Raw genomic sequence first — 27,584 nt, forward strand, 5'->3', positions numbered from 1 at the left:
TGATTGTCCTCTGCCGAAAGCCGGCCAGCACTTGACCTGTCTGAAGACGAACCCAGGGATGGACACTGAGCCTGAGAAGGCCCTCGGGGGGACGCTGGCCCGTAGCCCTCAGGCACCCCAAGGGCTGCAGAGTGACAGAGCAGACACCTCCTGTTCACCCTGGTAACCCCGCTCTACGTCAAAGCAGAAAGTTTGCTGATAAGCAAGGCCACATTTTTTTCTTGCTTGATCACTGCTTGACTTCCCTGGAGTTTACAACAGCTGGAAGACCTGTTGCAATAAAACAGAAAGAGTGTGAGTCTCTTCTTAGGGCCGACAATGCGGCAGATGTGAGCATGGAGGAGGGTGGTGCGGGGCTGGGGCTCGGGGAGGTGACTCGTCCACAGACACGTGATGAACCAGTGAAAAGACGTGGGGCTGGACCCCGGTCTCCTGGCGCCCACGTCAGGGTCTCCTTGCTCTCTCAGACCTTGCTTTCAGTTCTAGTCGGGAGGAGGCATGAGCCACGGAGATGCGTGAGATGCCCCCTGCTGTGGTCTGTGGCAATCTTGGTGCGTGGGAGCCATGAGATCTCTCTGTCCTTGACAGTGGCAGCCGAGTGCCCTGACCAGAGCCCTGAGCTGCAGCCCTGGAACCCTGGCCATGACCGGAACCACCATGTATACATCAGCCAGGGCAGAGCGCTCCTGCTGACCTCGTCTGCCACTGTCCACTCCATCCACATCTCGGACAGAGGTAAGCCAGTCTCTGCCCCAGTCTCCTGTTCTTCTGCTATCTCAGAGCCTCCCAGATGGGAGTCAGAGGGACAGAACTGAGATCATGGGCTTTGGGTTCATGTCAGAGCAGCTGGTTCCTTTTTTTTTTTTTTTTTTTGTATTTTTCCAAAGTGAGAAGCAGGGAGGAAGTCAGACAGTCAGACAGACTCCTGCATGCACCTGGCTGGGATCCACCCAGCATGCCCCACTAGGGGGCGATGCTCTGCCCATCTGGGGCATTGCTCTGTTGTGGCCGGAGCCATTCTAGGGCCTGAGGCAGAGGCCATGGAGCCGTCCTCAGCGCCCGGGCCAACTTTGTTCCAATGGAGCCTTGTCTGTGGGAGGGGAAGAGAGAAATAGAGAGGAAGGAGAGGCGGAGGGGTGGAGAAGCAGATGGGTGCTTCTCCTGTGTGCCCTGACCAGGAATCAAACCCAGGACTTCCACATGCCAGGCCAACGCTCTACCGCTGAGCCAACCGGCCAGGGCCTGGTTCTTTTTTAAGATAACCATCAGCGCCGAGCACTTAAGAACGGCTTGTCTAAGGTCCAAACATAGAGAAAGAAGCCTTTACAGAGCAAAGTCCTTCCTGGTGCTCTGAGCATGCCAGCTTAGCCTGCCTTAAGAGGCTTGCCGATCGAATGCCATGCATGTAGGGACGGCAGTAAATCAAGCAGGCATTGTGTACACGTTGCAAGCCAGCAAGAAGAGAAAAGCCCTTGTAAGCACAGCAAGCACAGAGGTGTTTAAACAACGTGTTCCTTGCCCGCCTGGATGAAGTGGGGGCCTGGGACGCCTGCCCTCGGCTCTGCTGGAACCTCACCCATACCACTCAGTGTTCTTAAACCTTACCCCGTTCCTGCCTCCTCAGGAAAGCTGGTCGTTAAAGATCACGAGGAGACCATTATTTTGCGTACCCGGCACATCCTGATTGACAACGGAGGAGAGCTACATGCTGGGAGCGCCCTCTGCCCTTTCCAGGGCAATTTCAGTATCGTTTTGTATGGCAGGTGGGTAGACGGTATCCGTGGGTCAAACGCTACTCTTGGATCTGCAGGGAGGGAGGCTTTTTAAAGGAGAGATTGGGATGAGCTGACCAGACTTTAGAGTGTGATGGGGTTACAGTGCACAGATTGTAATCATGAACAAGAGATGTCGGTGATGGGGGCGAGCTGGACAGGTGGGTACACGGGACACTTTACTGTTGTATCCTAGGTCTGTACTTAAGGTAGAGAGTCCACGCCAGCCTTTCAGCCGCCTCCAATCATGTCCCGTCTCAGGGAGGCTCTGTGTTTACATAATGAATTTCGGCAGTGTTTGCCTCTGTCTGTGCTCTCTCAAAGGACTCGGAGGCCTAAGTAGCGATAGCTAAGAACACACAAAGGTAGGCAGTTTGTGTCCAGGTGAGTCCATGTGTGTTATGGACCAAAACAGCAAATACTTTGCCCTGAGAAGATGTGCCAACATATAAACTAAAGCTGTGTGTTTCCACTTGGCCTTTTGACCTCATTTTGGTCTGGCTTAGGAAGATAGGATTGTAAGGCCATTTCCCCTGACCTTGTGACGTCACCCTGTAAGGGGGGGGGGGGTCAGGGAGCAGTGAGATTCCCCGCCGGGTTTAGCGTCCAGGAAAGCGAGGTGTCAGCTGACCAGGAGAGCTGTCTTCCCTCGTAGGGCGGACGAAGGCCTTCAGCCGGACCCTTACTTTGGCCTGAAGTACATCGGGGTCGGCCAAGGAGGCACCCTGGAGCTGCACGGACAGAGGAAGCTCTCCTGGACGTTTCTGAACAAGACTCTCAACCCGGGCGGCATGGAGGAAGGAGGCTACTTTTTTGAAAGGAGCTGGGGCCACCGCGGAGTCATTGTTCACGTCATCGACCCCAAATTGGGGACAGTCATCCATTCTGACCGGTAAGGTTGGTCTCCACTGAAAGACAGACTCCTCCGTTCAGCAGACGCTCCCTGAGCTTGTGCCCTGGATCACACGGTCCCGGAGCTGGGAGCAGAGCAGTGAGGGAATCAGACAGAAATCCGACCTCAGGGAGCCACGTCTCTCCCTCGTCAGGCATCGGCCCAGAGAAGCTGAACTAAAACAGGAACGAGCACACACAGACACGCACAGGTACACACATGCACATACAACATAAGCTCAGATTATGGTGATCCACAATGAGGGGAAAAAGACACAGTGAACAGCAGAGTCACCAGGGAAGACCGCTGGGCATCAGGGAGTTGGGAAAGGGCAAGGCAACAGCATTTGAGCTGAAAGCTGTGCGGTGAGGCCTTGTCAGGGGATGAATGTCCAACCGAGAGTGACAGGTGCCGGGGCCAGAGGTGAGAAAGGGCGTGATGTTCTCAGACACAGAAGAGCCAGCCGGGGGGTAAGGATGCAGACAGCGGTGGGAACAGAGCAGGCAGTACGTCGCTGGACGATTTCATCCTCGTGCAGATCACAGAGTTGCTCACCCCGAAACGGTACAGTCTACCGCATACCTCGGCTATATGGGCTACACACCTGTACAGCATGTTACTGTACTGAATGCTGTAGGCAGTTGTAACAGTGACAAATACTTGTGTATCTAAACATAGGAAAGGTACAATAAAAATATGGTATAGCCCTGGCCGGTTGGCTCAGTGGTAGAGCGTTGGCCTGGCGTGCAGAAGTCCCGGGTTCGATTCCCAGCCAGGGCACAGAGGAGAAGTGCCAATCCACTTCTCCACCCCTCCCCCTCTCCTTCCTCTCTGTCTCTCTCTTCCCCTCCCGCAGCCGAGGCTCCATTGGAGCAAAGATGGCCCGGGCGCTGGGGATGGCTCCTTGGCCTCTGCCCCAGGCGCTAGAGTGGCTCTGGTCGCGGCAGAGCAACACCCCAGAGGGGCAGAGCATCGCCCCCTGGTGGGCAGAGCGTCGCCCCCTGGTAGGCGTGCCGGGTGGATCCCAGTTGGGCACATGTGGGAGTCTGTCTGACTGTCTCTCCCCGTTTCTAGCTTCAGAAAAATACAAAAAAATAAATAAATTAATTAATTAAAAAATATATATGGTGTAAAAGATTTTATTTATTTTCTTCTTTTCCAAGTGAGAGGAGGGGAGACACAGACTCCTGCATGAACCCCAACCAGGATCCACCCAGCAGCCCCCATCTGGGGCTGATGCTCTGCCCATCTGAGGCCATGCTTACAACCAAGCTATTTTTAGCACCTGAGGCAGAGGTTCTACAGAGCCATCCTCAGCACCCAGGGCTGATGCGCTCTAACCAATTGAACCATGGCTGTGGGAGGGAAAGAGAGATAGCGAGAAAGAAGGAGGTGAGGGAGGGGTGGAGAAGTGGATGGTCTCTTCTCCTGTGATCAGGAATCAAACCCGGGACATCCACATGCTAGACCGACACTCTACCACTGAGCCAACTGACCAGGGCCTATGAAAGATTTTTTAAATGGTGCACCTGAGACCCTTACCATGCATGGAGCTGGCGGGACTGGAAGTTGCTCTGGGTGAGTCAGGGGGTGAGATTGATGATAAATGTGAAAACCTGGGCAATTACTGTACACGACTCTAGGCTTTATAAACACTGTGCACTTAGGCAACACTAAGTTTATAAAACAACACGAAATTAATCAAGCGCAAGAGAAAATGATGCAATCAAGAGACACGAAAGTATGAGGAAAACAAAATACAGCAAACATAAAATATAGCCAACTCTTTTTACAGGTGGAAAGAGTACACTCTAAAATAATGACAAAATTATAATGTAGTAAGTGTACTAACCAATAACATAGTTGTTTCTAATCATGATCAAGTATTATACTGTACATAATTGCACCCGCTATACTTTTATATGAGAGGCAGCTCAGGGGGGTTGCTTACACCAGCATCCCCACACACGTGTGAGCAATGCTTTGCGGTTACAGCATTGCTGTGGCTACAACTTGACGCAGCTGTGACACAAACACTGTAGGAATGTTCAACTCTGTGCTCATCTGTGGGACCACCACCCCGTTTGTGGTCTGTCCTGACCCAAAGGACCCAAGATGAGACATTTATTTGATGTGAACCTTGATAAGGAGTTAATCTACTGAGCTGGACTCCCCAAGAGGAACTGAGGGCCCTCAGTTCATAAATAGTAAGTGTCTAGCAGCTGTTTGCAGACAGGGGCTCCTCACGGACTCCGTTAGACCCTCTGACTAGACCCTGGGCTTCCGAGCTGTGTCTGCTGGTTCGCGCCATGTGAGTCAGTCCTGCAGGAAAACCCTGATTTCTTCTTTCTACCAAGTTAAGGTCGCCATTGGTTAGGTCTTTTAACAAAAATTCCCCGGGAGGATGTACGGCTGCAATGGCGCCCGAGGCTGCTGCTTCCTCTCCCATCCGTCTGCCGCCTGGCGCAGGGCCTTCCCGGCTCAGGCTGCGCCCCGCACCATCTTCCTCTAAGAAAATCTGCCCCTTTTATGTCCAGGCCTTCTTTTTTTTATTTATTTTTATTTTTTTACTTTTCTTTTTTTTAAAAAAAATTACAGTTATTGTTAGTCAAAATTATATTAGTTTCAGGTGTACAACATAGTGGTTAGACATTTATATACTTTACAAAGTGATCATCCCGGTAAGTCGAGTACCCACCTCTCATCATCCATAGTTATTACAATATTATTGATCATATTTCTTATGTTGTACTTTGCTTCCCTGTGACTGGTTTTTTGTTGTTGTTGTTGTTTTTTACAGAGACAGAGAGAGAGTCAGAGAGAGGGATAGACAGGGACAGACAGACAGGAACGGAGAGAGATGAGAAGCATCAATCATTAGTTCTTCATTGCGCGTTGCAACACCTTAGTTGTTCATTGATTGCCCTCTCATATGTGCCTTGACCGTGGGCCTTCAGCAGACTGAGTAACCCTTTGCTCGAGCCAGCGACCTTGGGTTCAAGCTGGTGGGCTTTTCCTCAAACCAGATGAGCCCGCGCTCAAGCTGGCGACCTTGGGGTCTCGAACCCGGGTCTTCTGCATCCCAGTCCGAAGCTCTATCCACTGCGCCACCTCCTAGTCAGGCTCTGTGACTGTTTTTATAACTAGCAATTTGTACTTCTTAATCCCCTCGCCTTTTTCACCCAGCCCCCCAAATCCCTTTCTATCTGGCAGCTGTCAGTCTGTTCTCTGTATCTCTGAGTCCCTTTCAATTTTACTTGTTCCTTTATCTTGGTTTTTTAGATTCTACATGTAAGTGATACTATGTTACTTGTCTTTCTCTGTCTAACTAACTCCACTGAGCATAATACACTCTAGGTGCATTCATGTTACAAATGGCAAGATTTCATCCCTTCTTAAGGCTGAGTAGTATTCCATTGTATATGTGCACAACTTTTTTATCCATTCATCTATTGATGGGCATTTAGGTTGCTTCCATATCTTGGTTATTGTAAATAATACTAAGGTTTTTCACTTTTTTTTTTCCAAGTGAGAGGAGAGGAGATAGACTCCCTCATGCACCCCAACTGGGATCCACCGGGCAAGCCCCATCTGGAGCCAATGCTCTGCCTATCTGAGGTCATGCCTGCAACTGAGCTATTTTTAGTACCTGAGGTAGAGGCTCCACAGAGACATCCTTAGCGCCTGGGGCTGATACACTCAAACCAATCGAGCCATGGCTACGGGAGAGGAAGGGGGGGAGGGGTGGAGAAGCAGATGGTCACTTCCCCTGTGTGCCCTGACTAGGAATTGAACCCAGGACATCCACACACTGGGATGATGCTCAACCACTGAGCCAACTAGCCAGGGTGTTTTTCACTTCTGTTATTATCCACATTATACCGAAGAAAACACCGAGGCTCAGAGGAGCAAAATTTGCTCAGAGTCACAAGGCTGGTAAATGTGGGAGCTGGGACTCCAACCCAGATCGACCCAGACCCTTAACCACTATGTTGCCTCCATAGGTGGCTTGGTGATAGCCCCCTGCCTTGGCATGGGGTTGAGCCAACCCCAGCCTGCGGTCAGGATGAGCATGGTTGACACAGAGCATGTCAGAGAGCTCCTACCTTCACACGAGAGGGGACTACCCCCCCACCAGGGACTACCCCTCCCCCCTCTGTGCTAGCTCCTTGGCTCTGCTTCTTATATCAGTTTAATAGCATTATTTGCAGTAAGCCAACCTTAAGATAAATTCATTATTGAAATTGGGAATGAGAAGCTTTCCAGACAGCTGCCGTGAAGGCTCCAAAGACAGAACACCTGCCCTCCACCCCCATCTCCTTTACTTAAAGCAGGGGTCCCCAAACATTTTACACAGGGGGCCAGTTCACTGTCCCTCAGACCGTTGGAGGGCCGCCACATACAGTGCTCCTCTCACTGACCACCAATGAAAGAGGTGCCCCTTCCGGAAGTGCTGCGGGGGGCCGGATAAATGGCCTCAGGGGGCCACATGCGGCCCACGGGCTGTAGTTTGGGGATGCCTGGCTTAAAATATGTGTCAGTGGCCTCAAGAATCTGATAGCTGACTGTGTCTGAGTCAAGATGATAATGAACATTAAACACACACATAAATGCAGGCTACAGTAGCCTGAGATTACCTGGAGGGATAATAACATAGGTGTGTGCTAGAAAGGCAGTAAGCATTTGATTAAGTAGCGGGGAGGTGAGGCCGAGTGAGTGGAGGCAGGAGCGGGCATGCGGCGTGGGCACAGGGCGCGGAGACACGGCAGGCTTGCCGCTGCCGATTCCTGGGGAGGGGCCTTGGCGGGTCGGACCGGGTTATGCAAACAATGACTCAGAAGCACCTATCCGGCAACTGCCCCCTCACCAGTTTTTCTTTTCCAAAATCTTGGCTATTCACACTGGTTTATTTTTTCTAGATTCATTCTAGAACTATTTTGGTGGTCAAGTCCCAAGACAAATTCCATTTGGAATTTCCATTGCAGCTGCACAAAATCTTTATAGCCGACATGGGGGAGGGTTGCCATCATTACAAAACCGTCTCTCCTTTGTAAATTCTTGTCACCAGTGGTGTAGATTTTTAGAGAGCTGTGCTTCATGGGTGTTTGAAGTGTATGAGGGTGGGTGACTGGTGTCGAGTTTGAGGTGCTCAGATTTTGCTGTAATGAAAACTTCTCTCTTTAAAAAATCAGAGAGCCCTGGGCACCTCTGGAGGGGGGGGGCACCTTGGTTGTTGCAAGAAAGACACGAAGTCCTCTCGGGTTTTGTTGGCCGCTGTCAGGACTATAACATCCCCTCTCACTGCCCTTTTCAGGTTTGACACCTACAGATTCAAGAAGGAGAGCGAACGTCTGGTCCAGTATTTGAACGCGGTGCCCAACGGCAGGATTCTGTCTGTCGCAGTGAATGACGAAGGGTCCCGGAACCTGGACGACACGGCCAGGAAGGCGATGACCAGACTGGGCAGCAAGCACTTCCTGCACCTCGGATTCAGGTACCGCCCACCACTCCCCCCTGCTCCCCCCGGCTCCAGAATACCGGCCACCCTGTCCCCACAGAAGCCCCCTGTCCTGCCACCACACCGCCCTCAGTGGGGATTTAAGAAGCTGCCGCCTTGTTCTGCATCTGCACGGGACGGATTGGGGCTTGTTCTCAAAGGGAAGCTAGGATTCATTCAGTTGGCCACTCACAAAATATGAATTGTGCCTCAGTTCTGCAGCCGAGCTCACGACATGCTGGGGATTGGCAGACACTTGATCAGGCACCATCTGAAGTGTTCCTGCCCAGCCCGCACCCCCCGGGAAGGGCGCTTCATGTCTTCCGCCGTGAATTCTGTTTACCTTAGACTGCAGCATCATGCCCGACTTTGGCACCGGGAGGAAGCCGTTTGCCCTAAAGTAGCCACACCTTTTTTATCATGTTAGATCAGATCTCAGCTCAGTGCTGAGGTCTCCTGTCCTGTGGCTGTGTGGAGACGGTGATGCCTTTCCCTTCAGCTCTGCCGGTCGTTTTGCAACACGGGGGGGCAGGTCAGAGGCTTTTCTATTGCTATTGAGCAAAACAGCCTTCCTGGCTGGGCAGATATCCCCTGGGCGGGCAGGGGGGGGGGGCGCTCCAGGGTCCACAGTGTCTTCCCAACAGCCCAGGGGCTACTCCTTCTAAAAGGGTTTGGGCAGGAAATACAAGCAGCCAAGGACAACAGAGACGTGACATCTTGTTATCGCAAGGTTCCTTTGTTAGCACTGTTTTATAAGCCAGAAGGCCAGTTCATTGATACACACTGAGAGGCTGAACCCTGAGGGCCTGGATACGTAGGGCCTCAGCTGGAGAAGGTAGTGACTAAGGCCCCAAGACCTGGCACCCGATTTGACCTGATTTTGCATCTGGGCTGCACTTTCCATTGGGTGTGACCACAGGCAAGTGACGCACCCTCTCTTTGCTGGGTTTCTGCATCTGTAAAATGGGAGACAGTGGGAGCCATCTCCAAGGACCATTAGGAGGATTCAATGTGATCATATGAGCACAGAATAAGGACTCACTAAATGTTAGAAACCATTCTCTCCTTTTAAACAAGAGCCACGGGAAGGACGGATGGTTGGTGTGTTTGGTCATGGCTGTTCCCATAGGTGTGCAGGACTATTTACCCCTCGTTTGTACAGACATACCTTGAGTGACAGACTCAAAGCATCTGACATCAGTTACAGAGCTGAGACCCGACCCCACCACCTGTTCATTCATTCTGGGAGTGATTATTGAGAAGACATTTACGTGAGGCTCTAGGTGTCCTGAGCTCTCGTGGGAGGGCAGACTTTAAGCGAGAAGATGATGGGGTGTCCAAGAGCAAGAGAGACAGCGGGAGGCAGAAAGGGGCTTTAGTAGACCTGCAGGGGAGGGTAAGTGCGTGCTGATTCCCCAGGAGAGCCCAGGGGGTTCAGAGTCCCCAGGGAGAGGTGTAGCTTTCAGGCAGCCGCAGGTATGCGATGGAGGGAGGCATGAGGCTGGGGGGTGGGCATGGGAAGGCCTTCATGCCAAGAGGCCTGGTTTTTATCCAGTGGGCAGTGAGGAGCCATGGACGGATTTAAGCCAGAGAGTGGCACAGTCAAATCCCCAACCTCAATAATAGACTTACTTTCCAAGATCAGAGGTCAAAACTAAAAGCATAAAAGCTGTTAAGGGCCATAAAAAGCTCTTGTGATCTCACAGCAAGAGAGAGGCTAATATTAGGCATTCGGGAACAGACAAAATGGGCCAGTAGACCTTCCTGGCCCCTAGCCGCGTCCGCTCCTGCGGAGGGAAGATGACGGGACAGCTTTCCAAAACCTTGCACCTTCTCTCTCTCCTTTGCTCTCCGTTAATAAGAAGAGGCATCTGGTTCCTTTCCAAAGCCTGTTGCTGATCCCCGGGGTGGGGGTTAGCGTGGGGGGCTGTCGCTCTAGCCTCTGGCATTTTCCTCCCGGTTACCTTGGTTGGTTCAAGAACACCTGGGCGTGAGAGGAATAACCCTTCTCTTGGAACACATTTCCTTGTTTTCCTGAAGGAATCGGAGCACTTGCTTCAGCACCTCAGTGAGCCTGGTGGGCGTAGGCAGGTCCCTGGGCTTGTTTATCTGTGATTCATGCCTTGTGTACGGCCAGGAGAGCCGAGAGGCTTACAGTAGGTAAACGGCAGACAAGCCAGGCGGGCAGAAAGCCCAGGGCTTGTAAGAAGGGCTCACGTTCTGGAGGTGAAGCCCAGCCTGGGAACTCACTTCCCCAAAGGCCCAGAGGGCTGCTCACCCACGTGACCCGTGTGCTGTGCCATGTCTGCCCCCAGCACAGGCCTGGACATGTGAAGAACTTCACTTTTGTTGTTTCTTTCAGACACCCGTGGAGTTTCCTAACAGTGAAGGGAAACCCGGCTTCTTCCGTGGAGGACCACATTGAGTATCACGGTAACAAATGACTAGCGGAAGGCTGAGTCTCCCCCCCCCCCCCCCGCCCCAGGCTCTCTGATGGAAACGCTTGGGTCTTCCCTCTAGGCATGGCTGACCCACCTCCCAACACCCCATGGACTGACCAGCCTCTTAATTGGCCTTGTTCCATCAAAGGGGCAAAAGCCAACACTATTGAAAGTCAATCGATAAGATAAATTTTAGCCTGACCAGGCAGTGGCACAGTGGGTAAAGCATCGGACTGGGACACAGAGGACCCAGGTTCAAAGTCCCAAGGTCACCGGCTTGAGCGCCAGGTCACTGGCTTGAATGTGGGATCATAGACATGACCCCCATGGTCACTGGCTTAATCCCAAAGGTCGCTGGCTTGAAGCTCAAGGTCGCTGGCTTGAGCAAGGGGTCACTCGCTCTGATGTAGCCCCCCCCCCCATCAAGGCACATATGAGAAAGCAATCAATGAACCACTAAGGAGCTGCAACGAAGAACTAATACTTCTAATCTCTCTCTCTTTCTGTCTGTTTGTCCCTCTCTCTGTCTCTCAGTCTCTGTCACAAAAAAAAAAAAAAAAAAGATGAATTTTACATTTTTGGAGAGCTCTTCAACTTTGTGAACCTAAAAATAATAGGCCTTTCAGCCTGACCAGGCGGTGGCACAGTGGATAGAGCGTCGGACTGGGATGCAGAGGACCCAGGTTAGAGATCCCGAGGTCACCAGCTTGAGCGTGGGCTCATCTGGTTTGAGCAAGGCTCACCAGCTTGAGCCCAAGGTTGCTGGCTCGAGCAAGGGGTTACTCGTTCTGCTGTGCCCCACAGGTCAGGGCACATGTGGGGGATCAGTCAATGAACAACTAAAGAACCACAACAAAGAATTGATGTTCCTCATCTTTCTTCCTTCCTGTCTGTCTGTCCTCTCTCTGACTCTCTCTGTCTCTGCAACAAAAATAAATAATAATAATAATAATAATAATAATAATAGGCCTTTCAAAGTGAGAGACAACATGTGGTTATTTGAGACCAATGAGAACAACTATTTGGGAATCATTAATTCAGTCAGAAGCCAAAATATTGGTCCCATTAGGAGACAAAGGCGCTGAGTATTTATGAGACGTGGAGGAGTGGGCGGAGTCCACCCATAGCGGGAAGACATCGCTGTTGGTACAGAAAATATAACATAGAGATATTAATTCTAAACAATGGTTTTTTCACCTTCTTTTCCAAGTAAGAGGAGGGTAGATAGAGGCATAGACTCCCGCATTACTTCCAACTAGGATCTACCTGGCAATTCCCATCTGGGGGCTGATGCTCTGCCTATCTGAGGCCATGCTCGCAACCAAGCTGTTTTTAGCATCTAAGGCAGAGGCTCTAGGGAGCCATCCTCAGCACTCAGGGCCCCTGTGCTTGAACCAATTGATCCATGGCTGCCAGAGGAGGAGAAGAGAGAGAGAGAAAGAAGGAAAAGAGGAAGAAGAGGGGTGGAGAAGCAGATGGTTGCTTCTCTGTATCCCCTGACTGGGAATCAAACCCGGGACATCCACATGCCGAGCTGATGTTCTGCCGCTGAGCCAATTGGCCAGGGCCTAAACAATGTTTTTCATTTTCAGTTGGTAGCCATCAGTCTAGTAGTCATCATATTTGCTTTATTATCTTTGCAAACAGTTCTTTGGGACACAAGGATGTCTTCAGCCCTGTCCAAAGGTTATTTTGCTGTTTTGACATCCCAAAGATTGGAGGTACTAGATGTGCAAGGCATTTCCTATGGGCAGCTCCAGCTCCATTTACAAGTGGCTTTGTTTATTATTTTTCTTAACAACTTAATCCAAAACAAGTGACAGAAAAAATACAGGAACTGGGACACAGCCAGCAGGCGCAATTGAGCTAAAAAGATACTTTGGATGGGCCTTTATAACGGCAGCTTCCTCTGCCCAGAGAAGGGTGTGGAAGGCACCGGCGGGTCTAATTGGAGAGTGGAAATCCACACGAGAAATGACGGGGCTCCAAACTACAGACGTGTGGGGCCCTGTGGTCCAGCTTACAAACCCGAAGCAAAAGAGGAGACAGTAATCTGCTTCCCAAGTGGAAAGATTGGCTTGAAGCTCTTTTTTAAAAAAAGACACAGTTCAAGATCCCTGTGTGTAGAGAGCTCCCTCCATCTTAGACTCACACCCCTCTGGATGTGGGGTTTCGTCTGGTGCTAAATGTCTGGTCTCTGACAGGTCATCGCGGCTCCGCTGCTGCCCGTGTGTTCAAACTGTTCCACTCAGAGCACGGCGAGTACTTCAACGTTTCTTCATCCAGTGAATGGGTTCAAGGTGAGGCACTTGGGATTGCCTGGTAAGATCTAACATTTGGACAAAAGGCCAGGACGTACTGTCTTTACGGACGAGGATTTTTCTCTTGCACCAGTAAGACCACTTAACTGTGGGAGAGGAAGCTAAAGTTGCATCCTAAATTTATCTTTGAATCATCAAGGTGCTGTAGCCAATAGCCCAGAGGGGCGATTTTTATTCCCTCATGGAATACCTTTTCCATGCCAGGATACAAGCAGGACTACTAGCATCTGGCCTTCGGGGAGCCCACACATGGGGGCTGGAGTACAGAGGCAGCAATCCTTGGATACCCAGATTCCTCTTTCTCCTTTTTGCAGTAATGAAGAATATCTATTGCTTTTATAAAGTGAGAGGTGTTTTTAATTAAATGTTGGGGGAGGTGGCAAATTGTTCTCCAGCTGGTGCAGTTCCAGACAGGTGGCACTCCATCCTGTTGTATAGAGGGGTGTGTGGGGGTGACGCTTAGCGTGACTTGCGACCCCCCCCTCCCCAGGCCTTCCTGTCTGACTCGGCTCTTTGCTTTCTGCCTAGACATGGAGTGGACAGAGTGGTTCGACCATAACAAACTGCCACACACCAAAGGTGGAGAGAAAATTTCAGACCTCCGGGCAGCTCATCCAGGAAAAATCTGCAATCGCCCGCTTGATATACAGGTACCAACTCCGACAATCAATCGCGTGGTTATTTTGAGGAAGACCCTGTAGATCTCAGATGTTCTCACCATTTGAGTGGTGTGAGTCTCATGGCCAAGAGACGAACATTCCCACGTTATAGGCTCACGATCTGCTCCCGCCTCCTGGCTACTGAGTCCCAGAGCCGGACTCAGATTCTCTCCTGGATCCTGCTGACGAGTCCTTTCCCGCTCCTCACCTTGCTTCTGTGCCACAGCGGAGCGCCCAGCGCAGAGATAGGTTAGACTTAACTCGGTCTCACTTCTCAACTTATCTCCTTTGGGACCCTGAGTGCACAGGATCCAGCTGGTGTACGGGGTGTGGGGTGTACAGTGCAGGATGCGGGGTGCAGGCTGAGCCTAGCCCAGGTGGTGAGCACACCCACCCACAGCCTGGTTCTCCTGAGTGGATGCCAGAGTTCATAGATGGGCGATGTTGGCTCAGGACCTGCCCTTGTCGTTAGCCTATCTAAAGGGACCTGGACACTTTCTCGTCAGGGAAGTGTTGAGTAAGCACGCAGCCCTCACAGCTCAGCAGCCCAGCTGTGAGGCTGTGGACTCAATGCACAACCGGAAAGACCGAGACACAGACAGAGTGAGTGGCATTTATAGTCTTATGCCCGGTTTTGCTCCAAAACAAGAGGTAGGCCACTTATAAGCTTGATGCAGAATTAGAAGTCATTTGAGAAAGATACCCTCTACCCATTTTATCCTCTTTCAGCCAAACAAAACAACAACAACAAAAACCTTCTCCCAGGTAATCTAATTGCAGGTCATCTGACTGTGCAGGGACAGTGGACAAGGGACTGCTTTCCCAAGGGCGGACACTCTGTCGTGCAGGCAGCAAAGTCGAGAAGACTTCCTCCTTATTGGGCAAAGCTTTTCATTCATGTGGCCCCGACATTACTGAGAAGTGTTTACCCAAATTAAGTTGCAAGTTGTAGACCCTTCTTGGGTCCAACAGAATCAAAAGGCACTGCCCCCCCCCACACACACACACAAAAGCATATACTTCCCAGATTTAATTCCAGTTTTCTCTTGCAACCCTTGGCGTCCCAGCTTTCATTCTGAAGTCGGCCATAGTCTTATTCCTCCAGCTCACTTGGCTACAGGAAGTCCCGCCCTTCGCTAGACGCTGCCCCTCCCCCGCCCCTGAGCACTTCCGGAAGTCCTCCCAGGATGCTCACATGTCCCACAAATGCCTCGTGCTGTTGCCCACTGTGGGCTCCAGACCACTGTTGTTAGAAGCCCGCCTCTCCCTGCCGGGAAGACATCTTTCCTCAAGCATTTCCCTCTCCTCCCAGTCACTGTTCCCACCATGGACTCAGGCTCTTCCCTGAGGGTCGAAGCTAATTCTGGGCCAAAAAAAATTAAAACTTGACTCAAAGCTTGCAGCTAGCGGAGGAGACTGGTGAAAAACACACCTGTATGTATTTTTTACCTCTTGGGTGTTGACTCTGCCTGGGCACGCCACTTAGACCCTGGCCAGCTAAAATGTTGTATTCTGGGTACTTCACACTCGGTTCTGGTCAAAGAGATAGGTCCAGTTCCTTAACTTAATGTCTCAATTTCCTCCCATGGAAAAACAGGAATAACAGTTGTTCCCCGGTGGGATTATTTTGTAGTTTTAATGCGACAATACATGAAGAGCCCGACCCACAGTGAGCGCCCATCAATTGTTTTATGGGAAAATTACTTTATTTTATTATGAGGATGGTAGTACTGCCAGTTATTTTATGGTTATTAATCATTATGAAGTACAATGAAACTGTGTCTATGTAAAGTGCAGGTCAGCTCCCTGACCAGGGAGAGAGCCCTGTGTACTCTGGGATCCAACACTGAGGTCTTCGCGTTAGAGAAAGGAAAGAGAGGCCTTGGTGGGGTGGCGCAGTGGTAGAGCGTCAGCCTGGCGTGTGGATGTCCTGTGTTTGATTCCTAGTCGGCGGGGCACACAGGAGAGGCAACCACCTGCTTCTCCACCCCTCCCTCCCTCCCCTTTATTCTCCTGCAGCCATGGCTCTGTTGATTTGAGCATATAGGCCCTGGGCTCTGAGGATGGCTCCCTGGAGCCTCTGCCTCAGGAGCTAAAAATAGCTAAGTTGTGTGCATGGCCCCAGATGGGGGTTGCTGGGCAGATCCTGGTCAGGGATCATGTGGGAGTCTATCGCTCTAACTCCCCTCTTCTCACTTGGAAAAGAAGAAAAAGAAAGAAGAAAGAAGGAAAGAGAAAGAAAAAGTGGCAGAACTGAGCAGCTGTTTTGTTGACACTGTGGTTGGATTTTGTACCTTGAAAAATGTCCAGCTCGATCTGCTGATGTGTTCAGCTCAGTTTTCAATACTGTGGGGTCTCCCACAGAAGAGCAGGTGGCCTCAGAGAGCTAGAGGTGCTGGGCGTGGTGGTCAAGTGACCTTGAGCTTCTAAACCCTGTGAGCCTTCGTCTTGCCCCTGGAAGAGCTCATCGGCAGCCCCTGCCTCTCTGGTGGCTGTGGGGACCACCCGCGGGGACAGCACGTGTGTCGCTCGTCGGAAAAGGCTGCATTTCAGTTATGGCTGAACTCGTGTCCGCATGGCTCTCCTTCTAAAAGCCAAAGACAACTGGGTTCAAAATAATATTTCCTAAAAAGCACCCCCTCCCCGTTTTTAGGTTGACTACTATCCCTTGACTCCCTATCTCCCCAGCCCTGGTGCCTTTGGTCTCTGTGCCAAGGGGGACAGCAGCTGTCGCCCTCACTGGGAATTGCCTGTCTCTGATGACAGCCAGTCTCCACACACCCAGCCCCAGGAGGAGCCCCAGCTGGCAGGGATCAGCCGTCCCCGTCCTCGGGGCTCGCTGCCCGCATTCTCTACCTGGCCTGAGACTGCTCATTTGTCAGCACCCCCCCACACACACACACACTCGTCAACTGAGACCCCACTCTGTGTCAAGCTCTGGGCTGGATGCTGGGAGCAGGAAGGCCGGGAAAACCTGGTCCTTGCCCTCCCCAGAACCACGATCACTAGGAGGGGATAGACATCACAGGGAGACACTAGTCTGGGAGTCCCTAAGGGCCACAGACACTAGTCTGGGAGTCCCTAAGGGAGCAGCAACTCTAAGCTTTGTAGTTGGATGAGTCTGGATTTGAAATTTTGTCTGTGCCACTCACTAGCTGGCTCTGTGACCCTGGGCAAGTTCCTCAGCCTCTCTGAGTCTCTGTTTCTGTATCTGTAAACCCAGCAAAGACCTCACAGTTTTGTCACAAAGACGGAATGAGATAATATATGCGAACAATATAGCTCCATTGCTACAACGAGGTGGTTCTCAGACTTCATGGCCTGTTGGAATCACCAAGGCAGCTTTGAAAAGCTCTGATGCCCTTGGCCACATCCAGCCACAATCAGATCTGAGACTTGAGGATCGGGCCTGGGCATGAGCATTTTTAAAGAGTCCCCATGTGCTCTGGAATCACCAGTGGGTTGAATATAATAATAGTGAGTCTTCGTGTCGGCCACCGATCCTGGTGCAGGTGGTGGTGGTACAGCTGTGAGTAGGCAGCCCAGCTCCTAGGAGAGTATCTGCTTATAGTGGATTCTCCTTAAAATGTTTACCCAGCGATGCACAGTAAATCACTGGTCCAGATACCGAGACTGCAGGACCCCAGGCAAGGCGTAGATCCACCCCGCAACTTCATAACAACACCAGGGGCAATTGTTGGAACAATAGTCTCAAGCCGTTGTACATACGTCTTGCTTCAGGGACAATTTTAGACTTGTGAGAGTATATGTTTATAGCATTAATCATCACCTTCCTTCTTTACAAAAAAAAAAAAAAATGACTTTGCTCTGTAATTTCCGTGCCATTCCCAGGCCACGACAGTGGATGGAGCTAACCTCACCACCAAGGTTGTCTACAAAAGAGGCCAGGATTATAGGTTTGTGTGCTATGACCAGGGCCACGCCTGCCAGCGATACCGTGTGCGGTTCCTGTGTGGGCGGCCCGGTAAGCAGCTCTTTGTTGGGGGACAGAAATGCAGCAATGGTTGTGCTCTCTGAGCTGGGGGGGTCATAGATTGGGAGTTTGGATGGCTGGGTCCGCGGCCTCTAAGACACAGAGCTCCCGCCAAGCTGGTAATGACACAGGAGAAGTGGGAGGGTGCTCGGAGTTGGCAGGAGTCGGCAGACCCCACCTTGCCCATTTGTCCGTCAGGAAGGGGAAGGGCCTGGTCCGAGAAAGCCAGGGTGCAGTGGGCAGAGCCGACCTTCCTGCAGCCCTGCCCGGCACCGACACCGGCACCGGCACGGGCACCCGGCTCCTGGCCTCTGAGGGCGCTATTATTTTAAACCAAGTCTCTGGGATGCTTGTTAGAAGAGGCTGGAAATGGCCGGCACTTGGCCATCCCCAGAAGGCAGTCATTAGGGACGCGAGGTCTTTGTGGGGGAAAAGGCTTACAGCTACTGTAAATAATAGTTGAGAGGAACTATATTTGTTTTACATCTTGAGCAAAGTGGGTGTGGTGAGACAGCCGCATTTAACTCCGGCTGAGAACTTAGTGGAAAATTCCTCTGCCCAGAGCTAATGAATGGCTCTTTTTCTGGTAGGGCTTTTTTGTTGACTTCAAAAAAAACCTGTACCAAGGCTGAAAAGGAGCAAGCATGGCGATTTGGGTTTTGGATAGGCAAACCTGGCATTTACTTAACTTAGGGAGGGCGAAGGGAAGTGGTGGGCAGTCCAAAGTTTGCCAAAGGGCAAAGGGCAGTATCTCAGTCCCTCCTGCTTTGGGTTACAGTGAGGCCCAAACTCACCGTCACCATCGACGCCAATGTCAACAGCACTCTCCTGACCCTGGAAGATGACGTGCAGTCGTGGCAGCCCGGGGACACCGTGGTCGTGGCCAGTACCGACTACTCCATGTACCAGGCGGAGGAGTTCCAGGTGCTTCCCTGCAGAACCTGTGCCTCCAACCAGCTCAGAGTCGCAGGTAGGACTTCCATTAACCCCGTCCCAGACTGGCGAAGCTTACAATTGGCTGAAATCACAGACAATCTGTATGGGGGGGGGGGGGTCCTCGGGTTGTGACACAGCTCTGTTCCTACGACAGTGATATCACCTGAATTTTGGTGTCAGTCAAAACACAACCCAGCCTAACACAAGCGGAACACTTGCACTTTTAACAGTCCAAAATGGTGTCGGTAAGCGTACCGGCGGGGGGGGGGGGGGGGGGGGGGGGACACCAGCTCCCTCCCTCATATTCCGAGTCAGTGAGTGTTTTTCTGCCACGCACAACCAAACTAGTTTGCCCATGTAGTCCTTAAGTACGACGCTAACAGCGTAAGCCAAAACACTCACGTCTCAATTTTAAGTTTTTATGGGAGTGAGCATCATAATCTCAAAACATCGTTATGTCGAGACTGTCATAACTCGAGGACGCCCTGTATTAGTCAGCTATTGCCATAATAACGCTGCATAAGAACAAGAACAACAACAACAAAAAACCCTTAATTAAAATCTCACGGCAAGCATTTATTTCTTATTCATGCATCGGCAGGATGTCTAGAGAAGTGGTTTTCAACCTTTTTACACTTGGGAACCAGTGAAAATAGGAGAATTATTTCAGGGACTGCTAAGGCAGAAATCATCCTGAGCATAAGTGAATTTGGTCATTAAGATCACAGAGTCTATAATCTTTATACAACATCAGGGTGGCTCTTTCGCAGACCTGCACGAAATTTCTGGCATACTGGTTCATGAACCAGCAGTTGAAAAATACCGGTTTAGGGCTCAGCTTCTCCAGGTTGAGAAATGGGTTCAAGTTGGCTTCATAGGACTCTCTTTCTCCCCTCCCCGGGGGAGGTGGAAAGCTCCCAGAGGGGTTTGCAGAAACGTGGAAGGAGGCTGAAGCTTGGACTCAGAACAAGCACTCTCCCACCCACCTTCTGTTGGCCAAAGCATACTATACAGTCAGCACGTGTGGGGTGGGGAAGCCTGTCTCTCTCATCAGGAGAGTGAATGTTTGTTAAGCCGTAATGCAACCTACCCCAGACTTTTAAACCTCTTCTTTCTATAGCTTTTGGGTTTATGTTTTTCTTCTTCTAAATCTTGACTTGGATGCCTTGTTGTTTCTGTTAGGTGGGGCTAATCTGAATCACAGATTGTTAGAGGTAAAAAGAGACCTCAACTATCACCAGGTTATTGACTCTCCGTGGACAGAGTTCTGTAGCCATTGGGGTTCTTTGGTTGCAAGAAACAGAATCTAACTTGACTCGGACATGGAATTCAGCTGGGGCTGTTCAACCGAGAGAACTGAAGTAGACACGGCCGAGCTGTGAAAGGACCAGGGGCCAGGGCGGCTTCCGTAGGCATCACTGTCTACAGGCACCATGCTTAATCCCTGAGACAAAGCTCAAAGGTCGCCTTCAGAAAGAGGGAACGCTTGTTGGGTAGGTGGCTTGTGTGCTCACCCTGTGGCCAGGAGGGGACAGGACACTGTCACTGACAGTCTCTCTAAGACGATTTCACATGGAGAAAGGGTCACTCCCCAGAGGAAAACTCGGAGTGTCTGACCAGAAGAAAAGAGATGCTTCTGGGCATTAAAAATCTCAACTCCCCTGGAGGAGCATTAGACTTGGGAGTCGGACAGGACTATGGATTGAGAAAGTATATCCACTATATTCCAAATATCTACTCTTTTTGGAAATGCAAGTACAGAAAGTAAAATTCAACGCAATCTTTATGACTGGTAGGGATGTGCTGAGAAAGAATTTGGGGGAGCAAAGGTTTTTAAAGAGGGGAGAAACAGTGCTGGAGTTCAATGCCCTTATTTTATCTGTGGGGGAGTGGACTGTGGAGGTCATATGGCCAAGGTGGCCCACTGACAAGGCACTGTGACCCCAAGCACCAGCCCAGGACTCAGAACTACTCAAGCTGCCCCTGCTGCTTGAGCTGGTGGTACAGTTGGCATGCCTGGAGAGATGGAGGGAGGCAGCAGCGTGTGGGTAGAGGCTGTGATGGCCAAATATTTGTTCCTTGACAACGTAACAGAGTCTGGCATGTACATGCCAGGCAGTGCTCCAGGCTTTGGGGTGAAATGCTGAGCCAGGTACACATGGCGCTGCCCCCCAGGGAGCCTGCAGTCCTACAGTAAAAAGAGACACCCAGCAATGAACCATCCCAATAAAAATTAAATCCCATGTGTGTGAAGCACTATGGAGAGGAACAGGGGCGTGGCGGTGGTGGAAGCATGGAAAGGGGCGTGGCAAAGTCAGAGCAGGCATGGAAGCCCTCCTGGAGGCGGAGGCGTTAGTGATGGAGCGTAGAGCTGGAGGAAGCGGAAAAGGTAATGAGGGGAAGAAAGCTCTGAGAGGGTCAGCAGAGCGCAGAGAGCTGTGCCAGGAGGGAGCCTCACTTGGGGTTCCGGCTACGGAAGAGGACCAGCACAGTGAGGACAGGACAGCTGGGCCTGGAGGCAAGGGAGACCCCCTGGTGTCACTGTGTGGCTTTATTCTGAGGGCAATGGCCTGTTGGTTTTTCCCAGGAGGAAAGACTTCCCATATCCCTGTTCACAGGACAGCCCCAGGGGAGTGAGTTCCTAGAGTGTGGAACCTGGGGTCTTCACTGGATGACTTCTGTGTCTCCAGGGATAATACGTGTGGACAGGTTTTTTGGGACACCAGGTGTCCCCCTGGACTCTTGGCAGGAGCTGCATTCGGACCATTTGAGCTGATGTCACTGCTCACTGTAAGGTGACCGTGGTTCTGGGCAGCACGGGGCTTCTAGGCAGGTGGCGAGCCTGCCTTGAGTGCCTGGCCCGTGTGAAGGTGGGCGGAGGAGCCCCTGGGAGGGGTGCTCCGGGTCTCTTCACACAGCCCTCGTCTGCACCCAGTGCCGGGCACCCTGAGTCCTGGGGGGCAGGTTTCACTGTGAACCGTGGGTGCCAAGGGTGGCCCTGAGAGTGAGGGGCCCATGTGCCGATGTAAGGGGCCTCCCAGCATGGTGGTTTGGGGTGAGTGATGGGGAGCTGCTCCTCTTGGCAATGCCCAACAACAGATCCAGCTGCTTCTTGAGGCCTCTTAGGGCTGGTTGGAGAGAGAACTGGGCTTCTCTGGGCCTGAGTATGGGAAGGAAAGATTGAATGGAGAAGATGCTGGGCCCTTCAAGACTCTCCCCTCCCCTGGTTTAGCAAGTCTTATGTCTGTATCTGCACCAGCCCCACACCCAGCTGACCCCTTTCTCAAGTTATTAGACTCAGAGTGGATGGTCCATTTGATTTTACTCACAAGTGTGGGGCTTGTGTGAAAACAGCGCCCCCTGGTGGACAGTGTCAGAAAAGCCCCAGGCAGGGGTATGAGTCTTTGTGTCCGTATAGGGCAGGGGTCCCCAAACTACGACCTGCGGGCCACATGCGGCCCCCTGCGGCCATTTATCCGGCCCCCATCGCACTTCCGGAAGGGGCACCTCTTTCATTGGTGGTCAGTGAGAGGAGCATAGTTCCCATTAAAATACTGGTCAGTTTGTTGATTTAAATTTACTTGTTCTTTATTTTAAATATTATATTCGTTCCCGTTTTGTATTTTTACTTTAAAATAAGATATGTGCAGTGTACATAGGGATTTGTTCATAGTTTTTTTTTTATAGTCCGGCCCTCCAACGGTCTGAAGGACAGTGAACTGGCCCCCTGTGTAAAAGGTTTGGGGACCCCTGGTCTAGGGGGCCACACATTTCTCCTGTTCAGCCCCACGCCCTTTCTCTGCCTCTCCACCTCCCCCTGAGAGAGAGCAAGGAGTACACCTGCTTCCTTCTTCTGCAAAGCTGCCTCCTGTTCTCTCTCCGGGTTCCCTTCCCAGGCCGGTTGCAGAGAGGGCCGGAGGAGGCTTCTTCCCTGGCTCCTTCCTCACGGCCCCTTTCCAGTAAACAGGCATGGTAAGGGTTTTCTGATGGGAAACAGATGGGAATAAAACAAAGTCATGAAAATGTGTGAATCATCTAAAAAAAAAAACATTTCAGAGTTGCACCAACGACAGTGTAATTCCTAACACCTCGTGACATGGCAATTAGAAAGCTCCTTGACTCTCTGCTCTTTGCCCGTCTTCCCACTTTGCCTGTCACTGCCCTTCCCCCTGCATTTACATAACACCGCTGCTAACTAGTGCTGTGACTTCTTTTGCTTTCCTATGAGGTGCTAAGCACTTACAGCATCCATCTTGGCCCCTCTTCACCATAAGCTAAGAAGGAGGGAGCTACTGTTTTCTCCAGGGCACAGATGAGGAAAACTGGTTCACAGAAATGAAACATCTGAACTCGTGCTTTTCAATACGGTAGCCACCAGCCGCACGTGGCTATTTAAATGTAATTAAAACTAAATAAAGTTAAGAGTTCCTGTTTGTTGGTCACACTAGCCGGATCTCAGGTGTTCAGTGGCCACACGTGGCTAGTGGCTACCCTGTGACGGCACAGAACAGAGTAGTACTATCCTCTCAGAGCTGCTGGTACAGACCAAGCTGAGCAGGGTGCACACTTAGAGCTGTCTGGCCCCAAGGCGACGTGATCCACCTTGTCCTCCCTCTATGTAGGCCCCCATGCCAGCATCTCCCCTCCCAGTCTACAAGTTGACAGGACTGTGGAGGAAACTGGGAGCTCTGTGGTCTAAATTCACTTCCCTAGGGCCTGCCAGCCCAGCCCCTCCGGACTGTTCCTCAGTGGTCTGAGAAGGGCTGACCCCTGGCCCCCCCCCCCCGGGACCTACAGTCTCACGGACCCTGCTGGTCTGAGCCATGGGCTTGTGTCTGTTTCTCCCCCTTGGAGGGTCGTTGATGTTTATGAAGTTGATCAACTTTTTTTACAGTGAAAAGGAGGACAGAAATAAATGGAAGAAAAACAATATCATAAGTAAAAGAAACATTTTATTCATTGCAACAATAATACACTATCATGCATAATAAAAACATTTGTAATATTTTATATTGTAATTATGCTTACATGCCTATTAACTTTTAATAGTAATTTTAAGAAAAGAGTACTCATTTAGATACAGATACGTCACATCACACGCAGTGGGTCAACTCTGCACTGATTGAATACAGACATTTACAGATGAGTCTCCCAATATCAAAAAGGAGGACATGGAGGAGGACACTCTTCAAGGGAGGACGGAACTTAACAAAAGGAGGACTGTCCTCCCTAAAGGAGGATGACTGGTCACCTTATGTCTATTCTTCTCTTACCCCGGAGTGGCTGCTGCTGCTCCACTGAGGAGAGGGCTGGGGGTGGGGCAGGGCAGCTGTAGGTGAGCAGGGCAGGGGGGGGCAGCATTTAAAGCCCTGCGTGGGGCCGCTGTGCAGAGCCCCTCTGCTTCCCAGCCACCCCATCCCTTCCTTGCCCATGCTCCTGGCTCTTCTAGATTGTTGGGGACAACTATGGCCACATCTGCTGTCCCTGCTTAACCCTCAGTGTCAGAGCTGCAAGGAGGAAGGGAGAGAGAGGTGGACGTGGGAAGCCGGGGCTCGCAGCCAGGAGGGGCGGTGAATGCAGCAGCAGGACAGACAGCTGCCCTGAGGGCCTGTTCGGTCGGGTCCTGATGGGGGCGCTGCAGGCTGGGCGGGAGGGCAGGGCAGAAACACGCAGACCTCTCTGTCCGATGTTGCCTGCTCACAGGAGTCTGACAAACACAGTCTTTCTGACAAACACAGACTCTCGTCTCCCGTGGAATTCACTCCTACACGCTGGCCGTTTCCCCAGGGAACAAGGAAGCTGTGGAACCTGAGGTCGTTACCGGTGTGAAGGCAGTGGTGGGGGCCCCGGGCGCCAGCATTCACGTGAGGGCGCTGCCAGGGGCAGCCGTGTGTGTCACACCTGTTATCCTAGCCTCCGTGTGTACCTGGCGCTGCCCCTGAGCACGTTCCGTGGGTCAGCCCGTTTAACACTCCTTTTGAGATACGTGCTGTTATTCTTTTCATTTGTAGATGAAAAGCCGGAGGTTCAGGCTGCTTGAATAGTGTCAGGGACTCGTGGCTACCATCTGAGTTTGGGTCTGACCCAGATAGTCAGGCTCTCGAGCCACAGCGCTCCCACCTACCATCCTGTTCAGACTGGTCCCCGAGGAGGACCCTCGGGCTACCCACCAAAGCCTATGGTCAGTGTCCTGCTTCGACATTACACGTTAGGGAGACACTGACGAAGCGAGAGACGCTATGTAAGCCCCTGAGCCTGAAGCGCAGGGGCCTGGGAGGGCGAGCGAGAAGTCCTGGGGGGTATGGTCTGGTTTCCGGCTCTGCCCAGCCCTGCGGGCACACAGAAACCGGAGGCTGATGCCGAGGGTAGTCGGGGAAGCCTTCACTAAGAAGGAGCCACTGGAACTAGATCTGGATGGACAAGGCGACTGCTATGTGGACAGGGTGGACAAGGCTGTCCCAGCCGGAGGGAGCAGCGTAGACAGAAGTCCTGAGAAGTAAACTAGCATAGGCTTATCCGGGAAGGGTGGGGGTCTGGTCTGGCTCCTGAGCCAGAGGCTGTCTGCTAGCTACACGCCTTACAGAGGGCACCCGGCTGCTTGACTTTAAAACTGTAAAGACCCAGGCCCTGGCCGGTTGGCCAATGGTCGAGTGTCATCCCGGCGTGTGGATGTCCAGGTTTGATTCCTGGTCAGGGCTCACAGGAGAAGCGCCCATCTGCTTCTCCACCCCTCCCCCTCTCCTTCCTCTCTCTCTTTCTCTTCCCCTCCCACAGCAGCCATGGCTCACTTGGTTTGAGTGCACAGGCCCCAGGAGCTGAGGATGGCTCCATGGAGCCTCCACCTCAGGCACTAAAAATAGCTCCGTTGAGAATATGGACCCAGTTGGGCAGAGCATCAGCCCCAGATGGGAGTTGCTGTGTGGATCCCTGTTGGGGACTCCTGTAGGAGTCTATCCCTCTATCTCCCCCTCCTCTCACTTGGAAAAGCAGAAAAGAAAAAAAACAGAAGCCGCAGTGGGATGTCCTGAAGACAAGCGGGGCCCGGCATTCTGCAGAGCTGACTTGTTCCAGACGCTCTCAGTATCAGAACACGTGTGAAACCCAAGGCCCGACAGCCCCTGCCCGTGGTGTCCACTCCTGACCTCTTCCATTGAGCAGGGGGCACAGACCTTTGACCCCAGGCTCAAGGAATAAGAGTATATTATAATAAACAGACTATAGAGTAAAGTTAATTTTTTTAATACCTAAACCCCCCCCCTTTTTTTGGAGAGAATTCTGCTGGTTGGCTGAACAATGCCCCCAAAGAGGTCCACATCCTAATCCTCAGGGCCTGTGAATGTTCCCTGACTTGGCAGAAGGGACTTTGCAGGTGTGATGAAGTTATGGCTGTGAGATGATGAGAGATTATTCCGGATCATCTGGGTGGCCTGATGGAATCACAAAGGTCCTCATAAAAGGGACCCCGGGGGGTCAGAGTCAGAGGAGAAAGTGATGTGGAGACAGAAGCAGATTAGAGGGATGCATATTAAAGATGGAGGAAGGGCCACCAGCCCAGGAGCCTCGGCAGCATCAGAATCTGAACAAGTCCAGAACGGATGCTGGCTCAAGCCTCCCAGGGGCCCAGCCCTGCCAACACCATTGCTGCCGACCCACTGAGGCTGGTCTTGGACTTCTGACCCCCGCCCTCCCCCCGGAACTGGAGAAAAGAAATCACTGTTGTTTGAAGCCAAAGTTTGTGGTAACTTGTTAGAGCGGCCCTAGGAAGCTGATACTGATTCCAAAGGGGATGTTTTCTCGGCTTTGCCGTGAGCCAGGTTCGCGCCTTTGAACTATGACGCTTCAAAGAAACCACACTCTCCTTGCGTCTGCAAAATTTCAGGACAGTCAACATCCTTAGAAATCTCGCAGCCCGGGTCAGGGTGTGCTGGGTTCCTCCTCAGGGGAGAGGGCGGGCTGGGGTCACTGCTGGTGGCTGCTCAGGGCTCTTGCATGTGGTTACCGTGTCACGGGGCTGACGGAGGCGCGTGTTCTGTTGCTCAGGTCAAGGTCACGGTGAAGGCCGAGTGGCGTCCGTGGTGTGGTTCGGGCTGCGAATCCACACGAGAGATCGTTGCTCTTCCCCCAACGGGAAGTGGCAGTGCCTACCAGCCAGGTCAGCATGCCCAACGAGGAGGCGAATTCAGAGGCAGGCTAAGATCTCTCTGTTCCAGAAAAGGATTTGGGATTGTTAATAGAGGCAGAATTTGGGACTGAAAAATCAAAGGCAGTACCAAAGTTCCAAACTCTTGTCACTCTGGGGTGGGGCTTGGGGTCAGCGGTACAAGGGACAGAGTGTCATCTCCTCCACGACCAGAAGAAGGGAGATAGGGAGGCTGTGACGAGGTCGACACGAGTGAGGTGAATGCTCTCCTGTGCTGTTCCGATCAGGACCACAGAGGCAGCCAGAGCCCGGCCCCCCGTGCTGGTCAGGGAAGCTCCAGTCTGGCTCCTTTCTAGGTAACCTGGTTGTGGCTACACACTGTGCATGAGGTTGAAGACTACCCAACTGATCTGCCTACTTTCACAGAGCATGGATTTGCGCTGCTTTGTTGCAGTGGCTGTAAAGAGCAGGTTGCTCTGTGTCTGTAGAATTCCAGCTGCGCGCCTGACCGGCCGGTGGCGCAACGGATAGAGCGTCGGACTGCGATGCCGAGGACCCAGGTTCAAGACTCCGAGGTCCCCGGCTTGAGCGTGGGCTCATCTGGTTTGAGCAAAAAGCTCGCCAGCTTGGACCCAAGGTTGTTGGCTCGAGCAAGGGGTTACTCGATCTGCTGATGGCCCGCAGTCAAGGCACATATGAGAAAGCAATCAATGAACAACTAAGGTGTCGCAATGAGCAACAAAAAACTAATGATTGATGCTTCTCATCTCTCCGTTCCTGTCTGTCTGTCCCTGTTTATCCCTCTCTTTGGCTTTCTCTCTGTCTCTGTAAAAAATAAATTTAAAAAAAAAAAAAAAAAAAGAATCCCAGCTGCTTGGCAGTCTAGGGTGTACGCTCTGTGCGGTCATCAGAACCCAGATTTCTTCTGTCTT

General features: G+C 51.7%; 1 protein-coding gene across 5 annotated transcripts in view; it reads left to right on the top strand.

Annotated features, from left to right (window-relative positions):
• Window positions 1-27,584, top strand: part of CEMIP (cell migration inducing hyaluronidase 1) — a 155,975-nt gene that overhangs the window by 82,202 nt on the left and 46,189 nt on the right. For all 5 annotated transcript variants that reach the window (XM_066240079.1, XM_066240080.1, XM_066240082.1 and 2 more), the window contains 9 exons: window positions 589-735; window positions 1,625-1,763; window positions 2,428-2,664; window positions 7,979-8,158; window positions 10,524-10,594; window positions 12,807-12,902; window positions 13,452-13,573; window positions 17,435-17,567; window positions 18,355-18,546. In XM_066240079.1, coding sequence (XP_066096176.1) covers window positions 589-735; window positions 1,625-1,763; window positions 2,428-2,664; window positions 7,979-8,158; window positions 10,524-10,594; window positions 12,807-12,902; window positions 13,452-13,573; window positions 17,435-17,567; window positions 18,355-18,546 — 1,317 coding nt within the window. The remainder of the gene's footprint in view (window positions 1-588; window positions 736-1,624; window positions 1,764-2,427; window positions 2,665-7,978; window positions 8,159-10,523; window positions 10,595-12,806; window positions 12,903-13,451; window positions 13,574-17,434; window positions 17,568-18,354; window positions 18,547-27,584) is intronic.

This window comes from Saccopteryx bilineata, chromosome 7 (genome assembly GCF_036850765.1).
Source record: "Saccopteryx bilineata isolate mSacBil1 chromosome 7, mSacBil1_pri_phased_curated, whole genome shotgun sequence".
Classification (NCBI taxonomy): Eukaryota; Metazoa; Chordata; class Mammalia; order Chiroptera; family Emballonuridae; genus Saccopteryx; species Saccopteryx bilineata.